Genomic DNA, 23,574 nt, shown 5'->3' on the forward strand with positions numbered 1-23,574 from the left:
CAGAAGAAAACTGCAGATGTAAAAACAGTGGATGATATCCTTGCTCTGTTAAAGTCAATATGACTTTTGCCATTGACTTCAATGGGGCCAGAGTTTCAACCAATATGTCTCTTTGTCATTTGTGGTTTTGCTTTTTGCATCTACAGGCTAGTAAAAATACATCATTCATGATTAATTTATTATTATTATTATACAATTAAGCTTCAGAAACAAAAATCAATGTTGGCTCTAGGAGGCATTTAGCTTTAGAAAGTACTTTTCATTCTGCTTTGAGTGTGAGTCATTTTTTATTTGATTTTTTTTACACTCGTCATCAGGCAATGAAGCTCTTGTGTGTTGCTAAAGTGGTGAGCATGCTCACTGTGTAGCAAGTTACCCCGCCTTCCCCCCCAAAATCAAATTAAATCAATTTACAACAATGTAGCTACAGCCAAGCACCAAATAGCTCAGGGTTTTGAAATCTGGGAATTAACATCTCACTTCACGCTAACAAAAGTAATTGGAAATAGGATAAAAACATTAAACCTTTGAAACTTGGAAGTATATGAAAAATCATATCCGCTCACAATCCTAAAAGCAAGGAAGCATTTTCAGGGATATTAAAAATATTAGAAAGTTTCATTTAAATCTAAATAGCTATTTTTATTTTATTTATAAATTGGTAATCATAAAATACTAGCCATTAAAATCATATTTAGGATGCAGGAAAGGCATCCAAATGGTTTGCATGTTATTTATGCTCCTGCTTGTGTTGTTATAGCTGTTGATACACTGGACACAGTTTCTTTTTTCTATTGTGATCTTTAAAATGTTTATTTGGCGAAGGTCAGTTATGGCTTCAGATTACAGCTAATGAGTGGCCTGACCTCAAATCTGAATAAGAAATTAAAAGCATACAAAAATATTTAGTTCATGGGAAAGAAGAATTTGTTTTTATTAATATAATTCATGCTGGAAAGATTCATAAAAGCCATACTCTGTAAGGAAACATTATTTGCTTGAGTAACCTTTTGCAAATTGTATTGTTCAAATGCGGTCTTCAGGTATTATTAGCACAATATTCACTTTACAGACTCATTGGGAACAGGTGTCATTGACAGACCTGTCTTATTCTTCCCCCATTACAAGCAGAAGTATACTCTAAACACCAATGGCTGATCAAAAGGCTTTAACTGTTACAATCAGTTTCCATTAAAAACTGAAGAAAACATTACACTTATAGGAAGCAAGTACATAGTTTGCTCTTTGATGTTTTTTCCTGTTTAAAAAAAAAATTGTTACAAAGTCTTATGCTTAAACAGAGACATAGAAAAAATCAGTGTATTCACTGTCCCAAGTTATTTACAGCAAAAATTACAGAGACAGCATACATAGTAGTAGACCTTCCACAAGCATATATTAAAAGTAATTGCTTTTGAAAAAATATTTTATTTGTCCTCTACATTTCTACAATACATACTCAGTTTCTGTTTGTTTTGTTTTTAGTACTTTCTTTAGTGTTAATCAGATGAGGCAGACAATGCAGTAGTAAAATAAGGGATTTCTGTAGTCATTCAGCTTCCTAATTCATTTATATTTGTTGTCCATCAATTACAGCCAGGGCAATTAGTTTGACATGGGAATCATCCCACAGAGATTAGCATAAAACTCAAAACACCCCTACATTTTCTTGAACAGGGTGTGAACAGTAGCTCAGTTAGAGTTTCCGTTGTGCTTTAGTCATGGCTACAAATACTGTCACTGAGCTGCTCCCTGTAGCCCACTGGAGGTCACACTGCAGTAATGCAAGAGGCAGAGATTACCACAACTAGTTCACTTGTTATGCTATTCAGTGATTTTTTTTTAATAATAAGTGCATGAACAAATCCCCATCTACTGCACACAAATGCATGGTCCACACTTTAGAACCTCAAAGGTTTACATCATTATTAGAATTTCGTATTAACAACAACAAAAAATTTGCCTGATTCAGACACTGAAATGACACATTTAAAGAAAACAATTATAGTGCATTTGAATCCCAGAAGAAGCTGACAGACTAATCTATTTACTTGATTTCTTAAGCTGGGCGTCTAATCAAGACAAATATAAGTGCTTTTTTTATAAGCTGTTTTTAAGTAGAACAGTCTTCAAGGTAAAGTCTGTTCTCTGCGGCTGCCCATCTGGCCCTATTTGTTCTTCAATGCATTTGGGCTTTTGCTGCTTGAATAATAAGGGCCCAATGTGGTTACAAAATTGAAAACAAGGAGACAATTTTCTAATTCTGTCCAGATATAGTTTCACTGTTGCCAATGTATAGCAATAAACAAGGAGTGTTGCCTTGCCTTGAAGCATATACATGTTTCCCAACAGCAGTATCTTCAATCAAAGTCCAACAAATATGGAAAAACATTGTCATATCTACAGTAGATGAAGTTTTTTCTTTATGTTACTGTACAGAAGACAGCGTGCAAAGCAAACATTTTCTGCATGTATAGTTACAAAGAAACACTTAGAATTTATTGCTGCTATATTCAGTGATGTTTTCTTTCACTCTCCCTATATGATGCGGTTGAATTGTTAGGATGATAAATATATGTACGTACAATACATCGAGTCACTGAACTCACTGTCAACAGTATTATTTGCATTGTCTGCAATAAATGTTCAGGCAATATTAAGCGCCAAACAAGAATGTAGTCCTTATTCGCGGATGCTTTTGTGTGTTTCCTTAGGCTTTTAGTGTAAACTAAATGGAAGGATTGTTTAAAAAGGACACTAGCAGATTGGCATAATCCATCCATGTCATTGTACATTCAGACTGCCTTTTAGGGAGAGTTACTGATCTATTAGATACCACTGGAGAATTTTTTCTCTTTTCACACTGGTTATTTTTTTTTTTATATAGTGTAGGCTGTGCATGCAAGTGACTTTTATAGTTAAGTGATCTTCTTCTCGACCACTTCGGAGACTGTGCATTAGTGGGATATTACCATTAGTGATTTACAAGATTAACTGTGAGAACCATAAAGTCCAATCCACTTGCCTTTGCTGGCAGAGAGAGAGAGACAAAGGAGGCAGTTTCCTGCCTTTCCAGTGGAGAAGGTCTCACAAGTCTCCAGGATAAGGAGAGAGGAGGGCTTCTGTGGGGTGAATTAGCTTTAAGCATGTTCCAAAGTGGGCCAGTCACTTCACAAATCTTGAGTGTCCCAGTCATATTTGAGATTGGTCTGGGGGCTCTGCCTTCTGATGTGCTGATGCAGTACCTGTGGATCTCCATAACCTCCATGACAGGCTCGAAGTAGCCCAGAAAATTGAATAGCCTAAACTCAAGCTGCAAGGTGCTAGCTACTATGGTGATGGTTGCCAGTATAAGAACTCAGCTAGCTAGATCAATAGCTTTAAACCACTGGTAGCAGGGGCCTTAATCTCTCCCTTCCAACTCTTGATGTGAGGTTTCTCACTCATCATTCCTATATGGGGGACACAGAGGTAGAAAGGGATCCTAGCTGCCCTCACCCCTAACACACTTGGGAGAAGTGATGTGATCTTATCATGGTCAGGGGGTAGGAACAGCTTAGCTAGGTCAGGGACCTGAAGGGAATTGATTTTGTGTGTGTGTGTGTGTGTGTTTTCGAGTTCCCTGCACACTGAGGGCAAGGCAGTTCATGTAAACAGATGAAGTAGGGGCCTGCTTAAGGCATCGAGGAGTAGGACTGGGGAGGAGGAGCATAGACTCCCAATTCTAGTGTATTTGGAATATGGGAATATCATGCCTCTGGTGGAGTAGCAAAAAATACCAGTGTCTCAGTCAGAAATGAGCATGAGCTCAGAAGCCCATGGGTATAGGCTGGGAGAAGAGTTGGCTTAGTGGCCCAGATGGGGATTGGGTTTGATGATCTGATACATCCATGAGAGGAAAGGAGCGTAGTTAATCTCTTTCTTTTCTATTGCTTGCTCTCAGTGATTATTTCTCCATATGGTCAGTCAGCAAAATGGTGGCTGTTACTACCAACATGTTATCATTTATTCTGTGTCCCAGTCCTTCATCCTACATGCCTCCAGCCATTCTCAATATAGCCCAGATTAATGGTACCTTACCTCAGTACCTTTAAATCAAACTTTCTTTCGTCAATAGTCTAAATTCAGTAAATCATACAGAGCTAATTTACATTCTGATTCTGTGGGGACATTTCAAAAACATGAATTAATTGCTCAGAAACACTGTACTGAATGTAAAACAATAAGTGAAGAAGGTACTGCACTGAGCTGAGGCAACAATGACAGTGAATTCAGTTTCTAACCAATGTCATTTCTAATCATTGGCTTGAAAGCCTTGTCTGGATCTCTCATTTGGGCATCTAAATGGGTGCCCTTCAAAGCCTCTAACATTCTTTTCCTTATTATTACCATTATAGTTTATTTTTAATAATGAAACATCCCTGAGTGGCATACAGTGCAACATCTGCATCAAGCAGTGATTGTCATTTACAAAGTGTGAAACTTTAAAGGAAAGAAGAGGACTGATTCTCTGATCCACTGTTTTTACAGGATGTCAGAGACAGTAGGTAGTCCTTACAGTGGAGGCAGAAAGTGCTGGGTAATTTTAAGAATAGATATTTTGTTAGTGTCAGGGAAAAGGAAGCTATGTTTGTCTTGGGTTTCAGTTTCAACACACATATTTTTACAGGATGTGCTTAGCCCAAAATGATGGTATCATGTTTCATTCTCATCTCATTACCCCGTTATATTTCAGGAATGCATAATATTGTATAATAATATGGCCAAATCCTCCAGTCCTAGCAAGGGCTTTGTGTGATTCTGATTGCAGCACAACCAATGGCGATAGACTGCATGGGGAAGGATAGTGTTAGGGGGAAGATGTAGGGAGACTGAACACCCTTTGTGACATGTTGTACAGCTCCATAGTAGCATAGGGGAGATTTTGGGGGCAGGGGCCAGGACCTGTGTATCTGTGATTATTCAGATCTACCTGCCAGAACAAATTCCAAGTCCTAGGGGCTGCAGCACATCGGAGGCTACAGTAGCCTCCAGGAAGCAGCTCTACTATCATTCCACAATTTGGAATGGAGGTGGAAGGGGGCAAGGGGAATGTTCCTTTCCCCAGCCTTTGCAGAGCACTTCTCTACACAGTTTATTTACACAACTGTTCACAAGGAACAGGATTTGCCCCCTTTTCCGTGTAAATGTCATTATAGTGAGTGAGAGAGGGAACAAACCACAGCTAACCCAAAGAAAAACTCAGACTACTGCAGGCTACCTATGAGGAACATAAACAAAAAAATCAATCACTTCGTAAAACTTGTCTTGGGTAATAAACTTTTCATCCTCCCCACCTTCCTAAACACATAAATTGGCCCAATCTAAAAATCGAAGGTGAAGTGGAGGAAATAAATTATCCCATGTGCAAGGGAGCTGAAATTAACAATGGGAACCACAAAGTAAAAACATTAAAATAAGTATGAAGGCAACATTTGACATGCATTCCACAAAGCTCAAATGGGAGCTCCAAACTCTGAGGCCTTTGATTATATCAGGTGCCAAATACCTCCTGGGAGGTGCTGAGGGGCCTCCAATTTCATTATCTATAACTGGAGCTAAGGGAGCTCGACAAATTGCAGAATCAGACCCCAAATGCTGCCAATCACAAACCAATCAAAACATATATTGTATTTGGAAACTGCTCAGTTTAATTGAGTGACTTCTATTACCCTGTTTTCCCAGCAATCAGGAAAGTAATTTTCCCATTAGAAGGAAATATGACTCTTGGAATTAATTCTTTATACAAAGAGCTAACAGGAGTGACATTTACACCAAAATTAAATCTCTGTAGTAGTGTAACAAGCCGTCTACATCTGTCTGTTCAGATGGTGTGGATAATTTGGTTCAATGTGGTTGAATTATCTGAATACAATACCAGAAATGGAGGAGCAGGAATCATTTTTTAAAACTTTCTTTTTTTGTTAAAGCATTGAGATTAATCAGTCATTGAAAATCAGTCTAATCTAAAGTGCTTGCCATTAAAAAAGTCTCCATGTATCAGTAGTTAACACAGTGGTGGCTGAAATATGACATATTCTAATTGTAGGGAATTAACCTTTGCTGTCTTTGATACAACTGTGGAATCACTAGAGCTACGAATAATATATAAAATGATCCACAAATACTTTCTGAAATAAATAAAAAACTATGTTCCGTGTGCTGTTAAGTGTGGAGCTCATATTGTACATTGTTCTTAATATGGTTGTCATCTATTCATGAAAAAGGTATCAAATCCCCAATTTTTTCAAATTTGAGCACAAATGAATCATCATCCAAAAATTCGCACTAGAGTGCATGATTGATTAGTCATTATTCTCTGGGTTTTAAAAGTTTTAGTCATCCAGTCAAGGAGCAGAAACAATACCATTTTACTTAAATTACCAGTCTCACACCACAGCTAATGAATAGCAATTAGCAACTAGTCAACATTTGCAAACAAGTTGTATCAAAATTTGTTTGTATTAGGTATTCAGTGAATACTAACAAATAAATTGGAAAAAATCAGGGTGTATGAGCAAATTATTCAAAAGCAATAAAAAAGTGGGATGCTAAATTCACAACAAATATAATTTGCAAGGAATAAATTGAATAATTATAGTGGTAACTGTTGATAACTGTTGCCTTTTTAATGGTGATCAAGGTTCTGTGAATCAGCAATTTTTAAACACCACTGTTATACACATCTCAGTGCAAAGGGGCAGCAGTGCACATTAAAAATTATTTAAGAAAAAAAATCCCTGTTTTCTAATCCCAGTTTGGACACTGCTTCTTCTGTAGCCTTAGGCAAGGTTCTTAATTAATTTGCCTGAGTTTCACCATTTTAAAATAGGTATAATAATCCTTATGCATGAAGAGTGTTGCAAGGTTTAACTGGTTGAGGGTAAAGTAAGTGCTTTGATGAAGAAAAGCACTATATAAATGCAAAAAGAAAAGGAGTACTTGTGGCACCTTAGAGACTAACCAATTTATTTGAGCATGAGCTTTCGTGAGCTACAGCTAAGTGAGCTGTAGCTCACGAAAGCTCATGCTCAAATAAATTGGTTAGTCTCTAAGGTGCCACAAGTACTCCTTTTCTTTTTGCAAATACAGACTAACACGGCTGTTCCTCTGAAAACTATATAAATGCTAAGTAATATCTTTTGTGTCTACATCCAGTTAGCTTGACTAGAGTACAAGAGGTAAAATTCCCAAAGATAGTTGTTTTATTTTATGAAAGAAAAGGAATGAATAACTTTTCAGGAAGCAACACAGCATAATGAAGGACTGTTCTTATTTACCCACATAACAAAGCCTCATTATTTACCCCCCAAAAAGGACAATTATATTTAATCACTTACTCCATGGGTCTGGAGGATGGGCTAAATTTATGATGTCTGGTCACCACAACACTAAAACAAACACTTTGAGGGTTTTCAACTATATGTTTTTGTTCTTGTGCTTAAAAAAAGACAAGCAGGGGACTAACCATGTATAATTATAAATATATTCTTCTGAGCTGCTACCACCTGACCTGGTGGGTAGTTTTATTTTTAGCTGTATTTACATTTATTTGTTCTTATTGTAACTTATTTGCATACCTTGATTGTCTGGAGGGTCACTGAGTAAATTCGGATAACCAAGGCTTTAGACAGTAATAATATGAGGAGGAAGAATGGAATTTGGGTTCTACTCATCATTCTGCCACAGATGTCCTGCATGTCCTTTAGCAAGTCACACATTGGTTCTAAATTCTGCTTCAGATGAAGTCAAGTAAAACTCTCACTTTGGAGGTACAGGGTCAGCCCCTTAGTATTCTTGTGCTTCACTTTCCTCCTTTGTAAAATGGGGATATAAATACATTCTTCACCATACAAGGGTGTTCTAGGGTTAAATCAGTATTTGTAAGTTGTATTGAGATGGAAGTTGCTATAGAAGTGCAAATTTTATTTGTTTATTTTAACTGAGGACATTTTTGGTGTAATTAGTAATATCAGGGGACATGGCCCTGGTTTGGAAAACAAGTTATTTCAGAAATGGATTACAGTACAAAGTTCCAGAGGAACAGCCGTGTTAGTCTGTATTCGCAAAAAGAAAAGGAGTACTTGTGGCACCTTAGAGACTAACCAATTTATTTGAGCATGAGCTTTCGTGAGCTACAGCTCACTTCATCAGATGTTTACCGTGGAAACTGCAGCAGACTTTATATACACACAGAGAAAGTCACACATAAAGTCTGCTGCAGTTTCCACGGTAAACATCTGATGAAGTGAGCTGTAGCTCACGAAAGCTCATGCTCAAATAAATTGGTTAGTCTCTAAGGTGCCACAAGTGACACTCCTTTTCTTATTACAGTACAAAGTAATTTTGCAAGCACGATCAGGTTTACAACAAATCCTTTCCCAGCAGAACTATGTCAGCTGTGCATTTTTTGAGATTAGAAACTGGCCGGTAGAAAAAATGATTTAGTATAAAACTATAGGTTACATGCATAATAGAGGCTTAAAAAAATTATTGCTGTTGTGTCTTGTCTGTGATTACGAAAGAAAATGAGCATGTGAGACAAACAATTCTTAACTTTGCTCAGATAGGCCACTCCCATGCCAAAGAAACAGAAGAGTGGCCAGTGGGGGAAAGGAAATTCCCTTATCAGAGTTTCCTATGGATTCGTTGATAAGATGTGGGGTTTGGTCCCTGAGGAAGGAGGAGGAGGAGATTCAGACCAGAATCCTGCAGATTCCTAGAAATGGGCCAGAGGCTCAGGGCTACCCGTGTGGAAACCCTGCACCTGCACATCAGCTGTGGGGTCTTGCGGTGTCTCCTCCAGCTCCCTATCAACACAGTTCCACTGTGGAGCCATACCGACAGGGCTTTCCATGCAGGCTGCAGAAATCCCTTTACAGGGTAGTTCCGCTGTGCTGAATGACTATTAATTTCTGTGTGGTTTGGGGAGTGGGAGAGTGGGGAGGGAAATTCATTTCACTGTGGTCCACACCCTCAGAATTCTCCCTCTTTGCCAGCTATCCACTCTCAGGTCCCTGAACTTATGGAGAAGCCTCCGCAGGATAAGGGGACAGTAGGGATTGTGCTATGGGGGAAGCTGAATCCCTCATCTTTCCACAGGTGGAAGGTCTACTGTGTGTGGATCTGGGAGAAACAAACACATTCTTCATTACTGCCTTTTCAGCTTGTGGTATCCTCCCACTCCCCTCTGCCCAGTATCTGCGGCACAAAGAGACAAACATGAAGACAAACCATGGATTTGAACACTCTCAAGTTTGGGAGAATGATCTGGGACCGATTCACATTTGCATTTGAATGCTGCTACTCAGGCCTAGCTCTATTTTTAATTCAAATCTGTAAAAAAAAATCACATCCCTTCACTTGCCTATCCTGAACCTCTAATAGTAGCACCTGAGCAAGATAGTTTTATGAAATGGAAACCCTCCATTGTCATCCAACAGCTTATGGTGACTTAGCTGGCGACAGAGTGTCACTGTCATCATCACCACAACCATCACCACATCACATTTTTACTCTTCAAAGCTATATTTTGGGCCTTCTGCTGGTTCAGTTTAAGTCAATGGGAGCAAGATGGGCCCTGTATCTATTTCTCTAAGAAGCGCTAATAAAATATAATGTTTTGCTGATTCACAATAATGTTCTGTTTGGGATAATTTACATTTTGACTCTGCGGTTTGGATACTTTACTGGCATGCTGTCCTGTTATGTTCATTTTTATATATGCTTTATTCCCGTTAACAGGGAGAAAATTCCAAATAACTTTTCCTCTGTCCATTTGAACCATCCAGACAAGGCTTTTGCATCATTGATACAATCTTAATGTTTGATTTACAGACTGCAGACTGCATATACACACTATATGACAAGTTTCTCAGAAGCGATACTGTCCTTTCATTATACATTGGTGAGTGAGGATTTAACTCTGCCTCACAGAGCAAAATCCTGATTGCCCAACATAAATTTAATACATGACTTGGAGAGTAAAACCTGCAGGAGAGCCTGACTGAGCATCCTTTGAAAGTAGGCATGGGATTTTTAAGCTACAGCATGTGCATATATTACATATATATATGTCTATAGTACACATACATATGTATATTTCATATATGCACAACAATTTCCAAGACAGCTATAAATTTCTACATGCATTAAACTATCTAAAAACATAGAAATAGGCAAGTGTAATAAGTGGAATTTTCTTAAATTATATTTGAACAATAAACAGCAAGAGTAATACTGCAAAGTACCGCTCTATTCTCATTTATATCTACAATAAAATTCTATGAACAGTTGTCTCCCAAAACATACCCCAATAAAATAAAATAAAAAAGGTAACACCCAGTGTCCTATATTTGTATATTTATGGTCAGTTAAAAAAAAAAAAGAAGTAAAAGAAAGACAAGAATAAAAGAGCCCCACTCAGAGGTGCATATTTACATTCTTCAAACTGTAGCGGTGAAAAATAATTCTATTAAGTGCAGGACATTCCTAGTGTTGCAGTAGTGACATTTTTAATAAGTCTTCATGAAAACATTTCTTTTGTCTTAACAGTGATGCATTCCAGGACTATGTGACAATTCTATCTTCCCCTTCACTTGCAGCCCGTGGTAGAGTCTGGATTGAAAAGCTCCTTGTACAATGGAGGAAACAGTGTATTCACTATATCTGGATGAGATTGCTTAAATACCTGCAGTTTCTCTCCATGCAAGTTGCAAAGTGCAGTAATGGTTGGTATCTTGGCTACTAACTGTAAGGGGAAAAAAAGAGCAAGAAAGTGTTTAGAATAAAGCAGGGTTTCCAGAATGAACAGAGGTAGCATCCTGCTGGGTGGAAGAGTAATTGACTGTGATTCACTGACAACAGTGAAACCTGTTTAAAATGACCACACCAACCGGCAAAATGAAATGGTCTAGAAGAGACTGTTTTTTAATTAAAGGCCAAACACAATTGTCCTAGAAACCTTGGTGTTACTTTAAAGTGGCCATTTAAGAAAGAGGGCTGCATATTGGAGGTGGTCCTTAATGAAGTCTCATTCCCATAATAGCACCAAAGAACCACTAATGGTTGTAGTGAAAAAGGAAGGAAATAAGATAGGGTACCAGGGAAAAGAATAGCAATAACTCCCTTTTTTTTCCCTAGAAAAACTAAGCATATAGCATGCTGCCATTAACTGAATCAAAATACCACTACATAAACCGAGAGAATTTCCTGTGGAAAGTAACATATTTTTTGTCTAGCAACAGATTTGAGTGCAGTTACGTAAGGAGCCTACCTAATTAAAATGTCTCCATTTCCTCTGAATTTACAATTTATGTAATGCATGCCACACGTTTCAGAGTCCTTCCTCTGGCAAAACTCTGATTGAAATTAATGGGAGGTTTATTTATTTACCAGGACTGCCTTGCTTTTCTGATGACAGTTTCAATAAATTTTTTACAGTAGTACATACATTTGACAGATATGAAATCTCTAAAAATTACAAAATAAGTATCTTTGTGATCCTTACAGTGGACATGAAAAAAGCAGGGGGCCAGATTCGCTATGCGCTCTCCATTTGATTTTCTAGAACAATGTGCCTACACTTTCCCCCGATGTTAGCAGATATGTGTATAGGAGCATTTCAGTAAGAAGCCTTACCAGCCCAATTCATAAAGCTATTATCTTGGTTCTACTGAAATCTGGAAGGGACCTGCCTCATTTCAAGTTTACAAATTTTATTTCTCTTTTAAACAATTACAATTACAGCAACTCAGAAGCAAAATAGTTTGGCCAATAGAATAAAGAATTACAATTACAGCAACTCAGAAGCAAAATAGTTTGGCCAATAGAATAAAGAATAAATACCAGATTTATTCAGGATGATCTATGGCTGTGACCCGTCAGGGATAACTCAATGCTATGTTCCCCTTATGTGATTGCAAATTCCAGAATTTATTACCCCCTCAGTCGAACAACTGAAACAAAATATTATAAAATGGTAACACTTTCTTTCTTACCCTTATTCAGTGGGGAAATATATTAAGACTGAGCTTGCTTTCTGAATTCTTATATTAATATCTTCCAGAGTCTTCTGACTCTCATTCTCAGTGAATTCTTTAAAAAAAAAGATTACATTTTGAATACTGCATTAGATAATCTGGTAATGACTAAATTGCCACTTCACCTTCGGCAGCACTATTGCTGTTCCTCCACTTTGAAATCATCCTCTATCAAAGCCTTACTTTGGTTATCAGATATATAAGAGTTATAATAGAATTGCTATGTACATGTTGGCAACACTCCTGAATCTTAGGAACACTTGTTCCGTTAACATAGTCATGAACTAGCATGTTCTAAGGATCTACCTTTGCCAAGGTCTCATCATCAAGATGGTTCTTCTGAATCACATGTTGAAGTGCAAAATAAATCTTTTCCTGAAGTTTCTGGACCTTTCTTGGTTCTATTAGCCAGGCTCGATCTGACAAAGAAGAAAGGCAAGGGCTAAAGCCAACAAGAACAAGGAAAATGAACCAGCTCATTCACACATGGGCACCACATACCAGGCTGACAAGGGTTAATAATAATCTCATTATGCTGAGGGACTGCAGTGCTATTAACACATGATTTCAGAGGCAGGATGTTATGAACTACTATAAGATCACCTGGGAGTTCAAGTCATGGACATGAAGTACGTACTTGCTACCAATGCACTACCTTTACATGTTTGAACTTGACTATGAGGATTTTTAAAAAAGGACAAAAGAGAGAAAGATGTGACAAAATGGACAACTCCTGCAAAAAATTAAGCAAGGTCCAAGCAATTCATTTATTCTGTTGTTTTCTAGTTCATATTTCTCTATTTCATATCTCACAGATGAAGTACAAGTAATGCTATCTGAGTGTCTACTGAGTACAGAAAGAATAAACAAACTGATCAAAGTAATCACACCTCTTTGACAGTAATAAAATATAACAATTTGAAAATTTAAAATTAAATAAACCAGAGTCTCAACTGGGCTAACATTTTGAGACCAACAGTTAAGTCTGAATGAACAGAAATAGTTTCCTTCAAAAGAGTTTCTTAATACTTTAGATGAATTTTTTTGTTGCAACATCTTGAAGTGCAATTATTTAAAAAATACACTCCTTTTTACATGGCTCCAGATAAAATAAATTCTAAATTATCTGGGATAATACATTTACAGAAATAGCTGCTTGGAACGTATCTTACTTGTACTGAAGTCAAAGGCAAAACTCCCCCTGATTTCAGGGAAAGATAAGGATCTATATTCTCCCAACTCATGGCTTCCTGAAACAACCATATGGCAAGTGGTGCAGCAGATCTTGATTCAATTCTGAGTCCATTAATACAATGCATTTACTGTACCAGTAAACTTTTTTTTGTTATCATGCTGGAAATCTCTCTCTCTCTCTCTCTGTCTATTCAGATTGGATCTTAGAAATAGTTTTGGCTTTCAAACAGGAAATGAAAAATCTATCTTAGTGCAGAAGATGAATTTTACAGAAAGAGCCAGGAGGTGCAGAACAGCCCTTCCCTCATTCAGATGCTTATTTTGTTAATCAGAGACAGAAGTGAAGTAATGGCACTGATTACATAGGATTATTGTAAACTAACCGTTAATATAAATTTATCATACAGGCCAGATAATGGTGATGTTTCAACATATAATTAACAAGATACTATCGTTTTGTCAGGCCCTGTGTGAAGAGAAGTGCATGAAAAGGGTGTAGCATGAAAAGATTGCTGTTTGGAACACACTAGTCTGAGCCTTTGCTGAAAAGAGACAGAGCTGAGGTCTCCAGACACTGAACAGATGCTCAGAGAAAGGAACCTTGTTAGAAAGATAAAGAATCTTGTTCACATAAGGTAAGCAACTGAATTCGGTAATAGCAGTAGCAGCAGTAACAAGATTAGCTAAGAGCTTACATAACACCTGCCTAAGTGAGCATACAGTAATATTCAGACTTCATACATGAAGTGCTAAATTTTATGCTGTCATAAAAACATGCACTCTAGTGGATTTAAACCAAGGCCCAGTGTGGCAGACTAGAGCAAAACAGATTTATCACAGAGGGATATTCCCTAAGGATTTTTCTCTCAGTAACAAGCATGGGTTTAAAAATGAACCAGCATTGTTGGTACACAGTGTTTGTGAATTACGTTTTGGTGTCTAATGATACACATTAGGGCTGTTTGGCACAAAGCATAACAGTTGTTAAGTTAATGAAAAAGAGTTTGGCATAGTCATACATGGTGTTTCAACCCATCTGTCTGTCATATTACCCCTTTCCCATATACAAACACACACACACTGCAGAAAGAAGTGGCACATAGCATTCGCTTTTGTCAAGGTTCCTCCCCCACTCTGAACTCTAGGTTACAGATGTGGGGACCTGCATGAAAAAACCTCCTAAGCTTATCTTTACCAGCTTAGGTCAAAACTTCCCCAAGGTACAAAATATTCCCCCCGTTGTCCTTGGACTGGCCGTTACCACCACCAAACTAATACTGGTTACTGGGGAAGAGCTGTTTGGACGCGTCTTTCCCCCCAAAATACTTCCCAAAACCCTGCACCCCACTTCCTGGACAAGGTTTGGTAAAAAGCCTCACCAATTTGCCTAGGTGACTACAGACCCAGACCCTTGGATCTTAAGAACAATGAACAATCCTCCCAACACTTGCACCCCCCCTTTCCTGGGAAATGTTGGATAAAAAGCCTCACCAATTTGCATAGGTGACCACAGACCCAAACCCTTGGATCTGAGAACAATGAAAAAGCATTCAGTTTTTTACAAGAAGACTTTTAATAAAAAATAGAAGTAAATAGAAATAAAGAAATCCCCCCTGTAAAATCAGGATGGTAGATATCTTACAGGGTAATTAGATTCAAAAACATAGAGAACCCCTCTAGGCAAAACCTTAAGTTACAAAAAAGATACACAGACAGAAATAGTTATTCTATTCAGCACAATGCTTTTCTCAGCCATTTAAAGAAATCATAATCTAACACATACCTAGCTAGATTACTTACTAAAAGTTCTAAGACTCCATTCCTGGTCTATCCCCGGTAAAGACCAGCATATAGACAGACACAAAGACCCTTTGTTTCTCTCCCTCCTCCCAGCTTTTGAAAGTATCTTGTCTCCTCATTGGTCATTTTGGTCAGGTGCCAGCGAGGTTACCTTTAGCTTCTTAACCCTTTACAGGTGAGAGGAGCTTTCCCCTGGCCAGGAGGGATTTCAAAGGGGTTTACCCTTCCCTTTATATTTATGACAGCTTTGACATTCGTTTCTTTGTGATGTGGGCGAGAAAAGAAATCAGTTACACGCGTCTTTCTGACAGGTTTCATGTCTGTGTGTAGGAAAGACCCATTCAAGAGACGAAAGGGAGAACTATGGGATATTACAGTAACTATTCTTGTGCCTCTGAAGAGCAGACTGAAATTCCGAGTTGGAGAACAGTGAATATGAGTTTGGTAGTTGCTCCTGTTTATCTATAGGACACAACTCCCAAACAGCTTGCTATACCCAACCATTTCTGTTCCAGAGAGGCGCAGCACTTGAGTACTGTAGCAGGACGGTTGTATAGCAGGACTGAATGCATTAGCAAAGCTAATGGGGAAGCTTTCGGAACACTTGCCTGCAGTTCAATTGTCTCAAAGTCAGGGCTGAGTCACTCACTTTTCTGAGCGCTAAATACATCCACAAATGGTTTAGAAAAAGTAGAAATGAGCAAGGGATTCTCAGTTGACAGCAAATACTAGTACCAAGTAGAAACATTTGGTACTTTCCAAACGATGGGTTATTTAGAGGACCACAGGGATGAATCAATATTTTGATATCCATGTACCATCTCCCTGCAGCTAAGCATAAAAGGCTGCATCAAAACCAACTAAAGTTAATGGGAATATGTCCATTACTTCAGTGGGGTTTGGATCAGGCCCAAAGAAAGTGCCATAGTCTTAGAATTATTGACAGATTTGTTACCAGATCTTGCTGGCTGGCTGAAGCAGTAATTTGCTCTTCCTTCCTGTATTGTCTGAGGCATAACATTGGGTAGAAATTTGATTTCACTGAAGTTTCTCTAGCTCCCAAACACATTCAACTACTGCACTTGTCACACAACTTTTCTACGGATGTGCTGTACTAGCCTGAGACAAAGCCGACTGAAGTGAATGGAAAGTTTCCCACTGATTTAAATGTGCCTTGGATCAGATCCTATATTTCCGAGTCACTGTTGTAAGACATCAAATTGGAACACAACTCTCAATGAAGATTTAAATACAAAAACACAAGGATTCCACCTCTGCACATTGTGAAGGTTTTGTAATATAAAACAAAGCTTGGTTGGAGAAGTATGATTCTGCACACAGCACTGCTGCTGTCCTTTCTCCTGTGGCTGAGGAACTTTCCAGCCAAGAAAACATCCTAGAAAAGCGGCTTTGTATCCGGTGACTCTACCTACAAAGCTAATGGTACTAACCTGCAGCAAGTACTCACTGGATCATCCCTTCCATCAATGAGCAAACTGTTACAGAACACAAAATCTCCTGTAGAAATAACAAGGACCAGAATCCTTGCAGCACATGTTATTATGAAGATATCAAGCGTGTTGATACCATCTATGCTGGTCTAATTTTATCTAAATTAATCTCCTCCACAGATGTGACAAAGGGCAGAGAAATCTAGAGGAGGCCAGGAGCAGAACTGGGTGAATTGTGTGTATGTGTGTGTGTGTGTGTGTGTAGGGGCGATATATAGGCCTGAAGGAGGTAGGCGCACAATACCCATTAACTTTCCGTGGGAAAGTACTTCTCCCTAAGGTGCTTTTAAAAAATCCCACACTGAATTGTGAATATGTCCACTAGATTCAGCTTGTGATCTGATCCAATCACCCATGGTCCAGACCCTGGTTTTTCTGCTTTTCCATAAACATTCATTCAGCCAGTGTGTTTTCAAACACATATGTGTGACTATGGGTATTTTGTGCAAATGAGCATATTCCCATGACAATAATCGTATTTCTGACTTGCCCTTGTACAGGTGGGCAGTATGGGGAAGGCCCTTGCCCTGCTTGCTCCCATCCCACAGGAGAAGCCAGTCACAGTGCTGTCCCTATACTCTACCAAAGGTAGATCATGCTCCCTAGTGCTAACCATGAGAGTGCCTGCTGCCTCAGAGTGGGAAGGAAGGAGCTGAGGCCCTCTGCTTCCTGAAATTCAAGAAGGAATATGCCTCCCTGAGGCACCATATCTCTCAGAGGTCCACCTGGGGAAATGCTGTTCCGCCCTACTTGTAATCAGTATCTATACCTATCACACACAATCTGGCCCCCTCTCTCTTTCTAGTGTTCCTATTTTTCTTCCTTCATCTTATGACAGTGCTGTTGAATGTTGAAGAGACAATACTTGGCTTAGATCCAGCCAGTTATTTTTCTATAATTTAATTCAGGTTCTGAACAGCTGGTCAGAATGTTTTGGATAACAGGCAGGTCATAAATCTGCCTACCTGTGGCTCTTTAGGCTGGTGTAGCCATATTTTGTTCTGAGCCTATTTCCAGCAGGTTAACTGCTGTCAATATAATGTATTCAAGAAAACTTTAGAGAATAATCCAGGCAATTCTTCAATTACTTAGTGTGCCAGTTTAAGTAGGAACAACAGCTGTTTATGCCGGCAAAAAAATATGAACAAGGATGCAGTGAAAAAGAGGATTTATCAAAATACTTGGAGATAACTACCTGGTGATATCAGAACAGCAGACGAAAACAACGCAATCTCTTCCTCAGTCAGCTGTAAGGAACATAAATTCTTTGCAAAGTCAAACGCTTCATTCACCAGATCATCAGAACCTACAGATCACAGAGAACAAAGTCAATGCTAGAAATTTATCAGCTCTTTAATCTGCCTTGAAAAGCTGCTTGTTTTGATGTCAGGAGTGCGCGTGTGTGTGCGTGCGTGCACACATCTGAGTGAGAGAGAGAAAGAGTGCAAGTAAGTGAGCAAGTGTTTTGGTTAGGTGAACGCTTTCATTGACTGCTGAATTTGCACTCACATGGAATGTGAGGCTATTTAAAAAGTAGCATTTGCAGCTGCATATCACTAGAACTTTCAATGAATCAGTATCTATTCAGTAAAAAGTGTGAAACACTCTTTCTCTGAAAACTCCAAAGAAAAAATCAAGGAAAAAAAAATGTCTTTTGCAATGTCACACAGAAATGTTAGCCAAGAATTTTCTTTCTCTTTATGAAAGAAAATCTTGTTTTTGAAACCAAAGTGACATCTACAAAAGGAATCTGACTAATACAGAACAGCGATCTCCTACAACATCCCATCAATAACAGTATAAGATAGCCTTCTTAGAAGTTTGGGGGAAAACATGCTATGGGACAAAGAAAACCAGCTAAACATACATGGAATGTTTATATATGATGTATATGTAAGCAATGAGCTAAATATTTATTAATTACTACCAATATTGAAACCTTCATTGGCTTTGGTTCTGATTGCTGAATGATTAACAGGTTAATTATTCTCACAACCAGAACACTGACATAATTTATAAGGTAACACTACAAGCAAGGTAACAGTCATCATGCATGTTACATATAGTGATGAGGAATTAAACAGTTGCTCTACCAAACGAATCAGAATGAACCTGAGCTTTGCCTGAATCTTTCTCAAGCTTCAGAGTATTCTGGATAACCCATTGGTGCCCCCTCATGACCTTTGTGGGATCCATCCATCCATCTGCCTCTGCCAAGAGGCCAAAATAGACTTCATCCACTTATCCGTTCTGCAACATTCACCTTCCTTCCACACGGGTTTCAATATTGAAACCATTCTTTTAGCTGATATCATGCTGATATTACACACCAGTGCAAATGTCAACCACAAATGAGGCTGGGATCACTATAGGCCAAATTCTGAAATCATCATTCATATTTTATTCAGTCCTTACGTGGCACACTGCCAAATTGTATCTTGCAAACCTCCCATTGCTCCTTTTCTATTAGGGAAAAACAGCCTCCTACTGCTAGCAGCTATTGGAGTTACTTTGTGAGCTTAAATGGCAGTTCCCTGTTCTTCAGTGCTAAAGGTAAAAGATTCAAAAGCTGCTAATGACTTTTGGTTGGGAGGGTGGTTATATTTAGAAAGGTAAGTCTCCCACTCACTCCAGAATTTGGCTCACTGTAATGGATGAAAATAAAAAAGGCAAACCTACCCAAAGCTTTGAACATTTGCATTCCTCCATACTTTCCTTCAAACAGAACAGTGTTGTTGAGTGGGTTGAAGGCACGGCACATTCTCACCAAAACCACTTCCAAGCAGCCTGTTGGACAAGGAAAGCTACACATGAAAACTACACATACTTCATTACTGGGATGTTTCAAGGCACTTTTGAAAGCAGAATGTATTAAATTTCAAAAAAGTTTCTTGCAAAATACCAATGAACAGAAACAACCTTCTGCACAAATGGTGGGATTTACAGCGGGGCTTAAGCACCTAAGTCCAATATTATGTGCCACTGGCATTCACAGTCACTGGCCTGCTCAGCAGCCCCCTAACCCTGTAGGTGCCTAAATCCCTAAGGCCCAGATCCACACAGGTATTTATGTTTCTAACTTCCACTGATTTCAACAGAAGTTAGGAGCCTAAATATCTTTGTAGATCTGGGCCTAGGTGCCTAACTTCCCACTACTGAAGTCCCCAAGAGGCCTAAATGTCAGCAGCGGGGCATTTGCACACCTGCCTAAATCTTGACACTGCACAGCAGCGTGGTGTCTAACTCACGCTGAAACCTGAGGTGGGATTAGAAGTAGGTATTCCCCCACCTTTTGGGGGGCTCAATCTGGTAGATGTGCTCAGAGCATGTTGAAACTCCCACAAAACAGCAGGGAGAGGATGTTGTGTCCCCTCCTTACGGCCTTTAGCCCTCCCCCAGGGCATTGGAGACCCAGGTTCAACTTTCCGCTCTACTTAGTGTGGAGCAGGGATTTGAACGTGGGTTTCACGTCTCCCAGAAAAAATGCCTTCACCCCAGGGCTATGGGATATTGTGGGACAGGCCTTTCTCCGTTTCTCTTGTTGAAGCTGTTCCACTTTGATCCCCAGGCTCCATTCCTGCTATGCCAGTTCATATTTAATTATTTGTAAAAAGTTGATCAACTTCAACAGGAGAGATTTAGAAAGCCCCTGCCCATAACATACCATAGCCCCAGTGGCTGGGCTATAATGTAGGACACCCCAGTTAAAATCCCTTCTTCATATCAGGCAGAAGTGGAGTTGAACGGAGGGCTTCCCATCCCAGATGAGTGCTCTAAGCACTGGGCTAAAAGTTGTAATAGTGGTTTCTTCCACCACCACTATCGAGCCCTTCACAAGTGCTAGGAAAAAAAATCTATTTTCAGATTTTGTTTTGTTTGACCTGAAATAGAATTTTTCGATACACTGATATTTTTCACAATTTTTTGATTTTCAGTTTTTCTTTTTTGATTGTTCAGAAATGTCATCGAACTGAAAAATCCACTGTTTACCTAGCTCTACCGTAAAGTTAGGTGCTGCAATATGGAGTGTTGCAGCATCTATGTCCCCCTTGTGAATCCCACTCAAACACCACACCACAACCTACACATTTGCTGATGGGATCTGAGTAGGAGACAACTCACCCTCCAATCTCTGCCTCTGCCACTGACCAGAGAAGGAAGCAATTCATGATCCAGTCCCATTTCCCTTCCGTTTAGAGCTCCACTTTTTCTAGGGGGAGTGCATATTATCAGGCCATCCCTAATTTCAGTAGTAGAGCTAGTCAAACATTTTCTGATTAAAAGTTGTTTTTTTAAAGGGTTTCATTAAAAAATTTTTACATGAAAGTTTTTGAAAAAGCATCCCAAATTTTTCTATGAAAAGAAAAAAATTAGGACTTTTTTTCTGGATTTTTTGAAGTTTTTCCATTTAGATATTATGGGGGTTTCCACACTTTCTGATAGTTTTCCAATGTTTGCTAGTTTGAAAACTGTAACAAAGTGTTTTCTGACAGTAAATTAGCTTAAAAGTGGAAGTTCTACTTTTAAATGTAAAAAGTGTTTCCCCCTACACACACTTTTCCACACTATCTCCATGATGTTTTCAGTTGGAAAACTGTAAGAAAGTGTGAAACGTAGGCTTCCCCCCTTTCTCATAATGGAAAAAGAGGGGAAACAGTCAGAGGGTGTGGAATGCAAGGGGGAAAATAACACTTTGTCACATTTTTAAACTTTACCACAGAGAAACCAGAATTTCCTCACAGGAAAAATTCAAAGGGGGATTTTTGAAGGAAACTGTGAGAAAAATCCCAGAATTCTGGCTAGCTCTGCTCAATATTAGCAGCATGAGGGGCAGTAAAACCTTAGCAGTTTATACACTCTGTAGCTAATTAGGGTTCTCTTACAATACATTTTATGTCCAAATGTCATTGAATCTTTTTTTGAAGTGCTCCTGTTTCTTTTGCTTTACCAGTCAAATGAATACAGTTGTTTAATGCAGAAGCTGGATTGTTAATAAGGATATTATTAATTATTCTCATGCTAAGAGCCTTCTTTTCCAGGGAATTTTCTGTATTCCTGCTGGTCCTCTTATTTTTCTGCAGTTTGCACCTGCCTCCAGCATCTTGGTCCCATATTACAGCCACAGCCTTCTGAGCAAGGACTGGATCACACTACCTCTTTCAGAACTGCCTGAGAGTTCTCTGTTGAATGACACAAGGCACTTCTCTAGCTCAAAGAAACTGCCTCATGCTACATCCCAGCATCTGCCAGATCTGGGGACCAGGGTAGCACAGGGTAATGCAGTTAATAACCAGATGCAGCTTGTTTGATAATACCATTTGGTCCTACTGAGTGACATGAAGTTATTGCAAGCTCACAATTCCTAACAACTAAATGTCACCAGAGTGCATCTTAAAATGATTATTCTAAAAGAAGGGCGGGACTTGCTGTGTGACATGACAGAAAAACTACCCCCCCGCCCCCCCATACACACACCACAACACGCACACGCACACAACAGTGTCAATGCACGCTGCCGCAACCCAACCACGCTCACTCCAGTATTAATTATCGCCCACAGGGATTTCTCCTACTAAGTACTGACATAAGATTATAGGTATTGCTGTAGCATCATTAAAATGATTAGAGTTGACCAGAGAGGCCAGAGGGCCCAGTTTGCATGGATTTGACTAACTAAAATCAAGTGGTGGTTTTAGAAGCAGCAGTTTGGTGATTCAAGCAGCTCAACTCAATAATACCTTACACGGCATGTCAAGCTGGGGCTTGTGGCTTCTGCAATTAACAGTTAAGTTTTTCTGTAAATGAAAAACACAATTGACTTTAGAGGGAATGGGATCTGAAGACATGAATGTTATTAACGCAGAAGATCACGTAGGGTTTACATGTGTGGGGAGGCAAGGTTGTGATGGGGAGAAGTAAGGTTATTTGAAGAGAGAATGACTGACGAAACCACTCACCTGATTTAAGGAGTAGAATTTGATCATTTTGACAGAGCTCCATGAAGCCTGTTATCCGCTTTGCAAACTCCACTACGTACTGAATAGCATGAGTGATCTGGATGGCACACTGCTGCCACAGTGCTTCTCTTGCCTTCCAAAGGAAATATGCAATAAAAAATAAAGCAGTAAGCAACCAGAATGTTCAGAGGCAAAACGACACAATGCTGTGTTACACAAAGTGTGCAATTTAGATTTTATAATAGACAGAGCTGGTAACTCCACTTACAATCAAGGTGGCCTGACTCTTCTCATTATAAGATCCTATTTGCAGTTGCTTATAACTTTGCCAAACTTTAACTGTTTGGGCTGAAATTTTCCATGCTGGGTGTCTGCCTCTGGCTGAAGATTTTTTTGGAAAAATTCAGCCAAATCATGTCAGCCTTCTACAAGAACAAGGCTAATGACAAATACGTTGTTTTGCTCATGTACATTTTTTTTTTAAAAGCTCTAGTACCTCCATGCTTTGGAGGAAGGACATGAAATCTGGTACTTTTGACTCTCTCTCTGTTTGCCTCAATTCCCCATCTATAAAATGGGGATAACACCCTCTCACCTGACAGGGATGTTGTGAAAATAAATTCATTAATATATGTGAAGTCCTCTGAAACTATAGTGATGAGAACCATAGAAAAGCTCATGAAGAAATTATTAGTTCTCTTTTCAGAGCAAGGTTTGGCTAGAGTGCAGTAAACAAGGTGTAGGGAGGGCTGCACATTGAACAAGGAGGAGAAAAGAAAATATTGAATAGCTGCTCATTAAGGGAGCACTGTCATTCTGTGCACTGGATTTCTCAAGCTCCTGTGGAAAAAAAAGTATTTGAGAATGTAATTAAAGACTGTATCATAATTCAGACATACAAGGGAGGGAGGTGAATTAAGATTGCACAGGCTTAAAGCTGGCATTTCCCAACTTTTGAGTGCTTGACTTGGAAACCTTTGTGATGTTTAAACATAGTTTTTTGTGTAATATATATACAAAATATATATTGTA

The 23,574-nt window shown here is 38.9% G+C and overlaps 1 protein-coding gene across 4 annotated transcripts in view; it reads right to left on the bottom strand.

Moving 5' to 3' along the window:
* Nucleotides 1-8,372: 8,372 nt before the first annotated feature.
* Nucleotides 8,373-23,574, bottom strand: part of RORB (RAR related orphan receptor B) — a 207,779-nt gene continuing 192,577 nt past the window's right edge. For 3 of the 4 annotated variants that reach the window (XM_075128729.1, XM_048850531.2, XM_048850530.2), the window contains 5 exons: nucleotides 22,543-22,675; nucleotides 19,265-19,372; nucleotides 17,781-17,891; nucleotides 12,387-12,499; nucleotides 8,373-10,789 (listed from right to left, as the gene is read on the bottom strand). In XM_075128729.1, the coding sequence (XP_074984830.1) occupies nucleotides 10,634-10,789; nucleotides 12,387-12,499; nucleotides 17,781-17,891; nucleotides 19,265-19,372; nucleotides 22,543-22,675 (621 nt within the window). In that variant the 3' untranslated portion in view covers nucleotides 8,373-10,633. The other variant, XM_075128728.1, reaches the window with a different exon arrangement.

Source organism: Caretta caretta, chromosome 5, assembly GCF_965140235.1.
Source record: "Caretta caretta isolate rCarCar2 chromosome 5, rCarCar1.hap1, whole genome shotgun sequence".
Taxonomy (NCBI): domain Eukaryota; kingdom Metazoa; phylum Chordata; order Testudines; family Cheloniidae; genus Caretta; species Caretta caretta.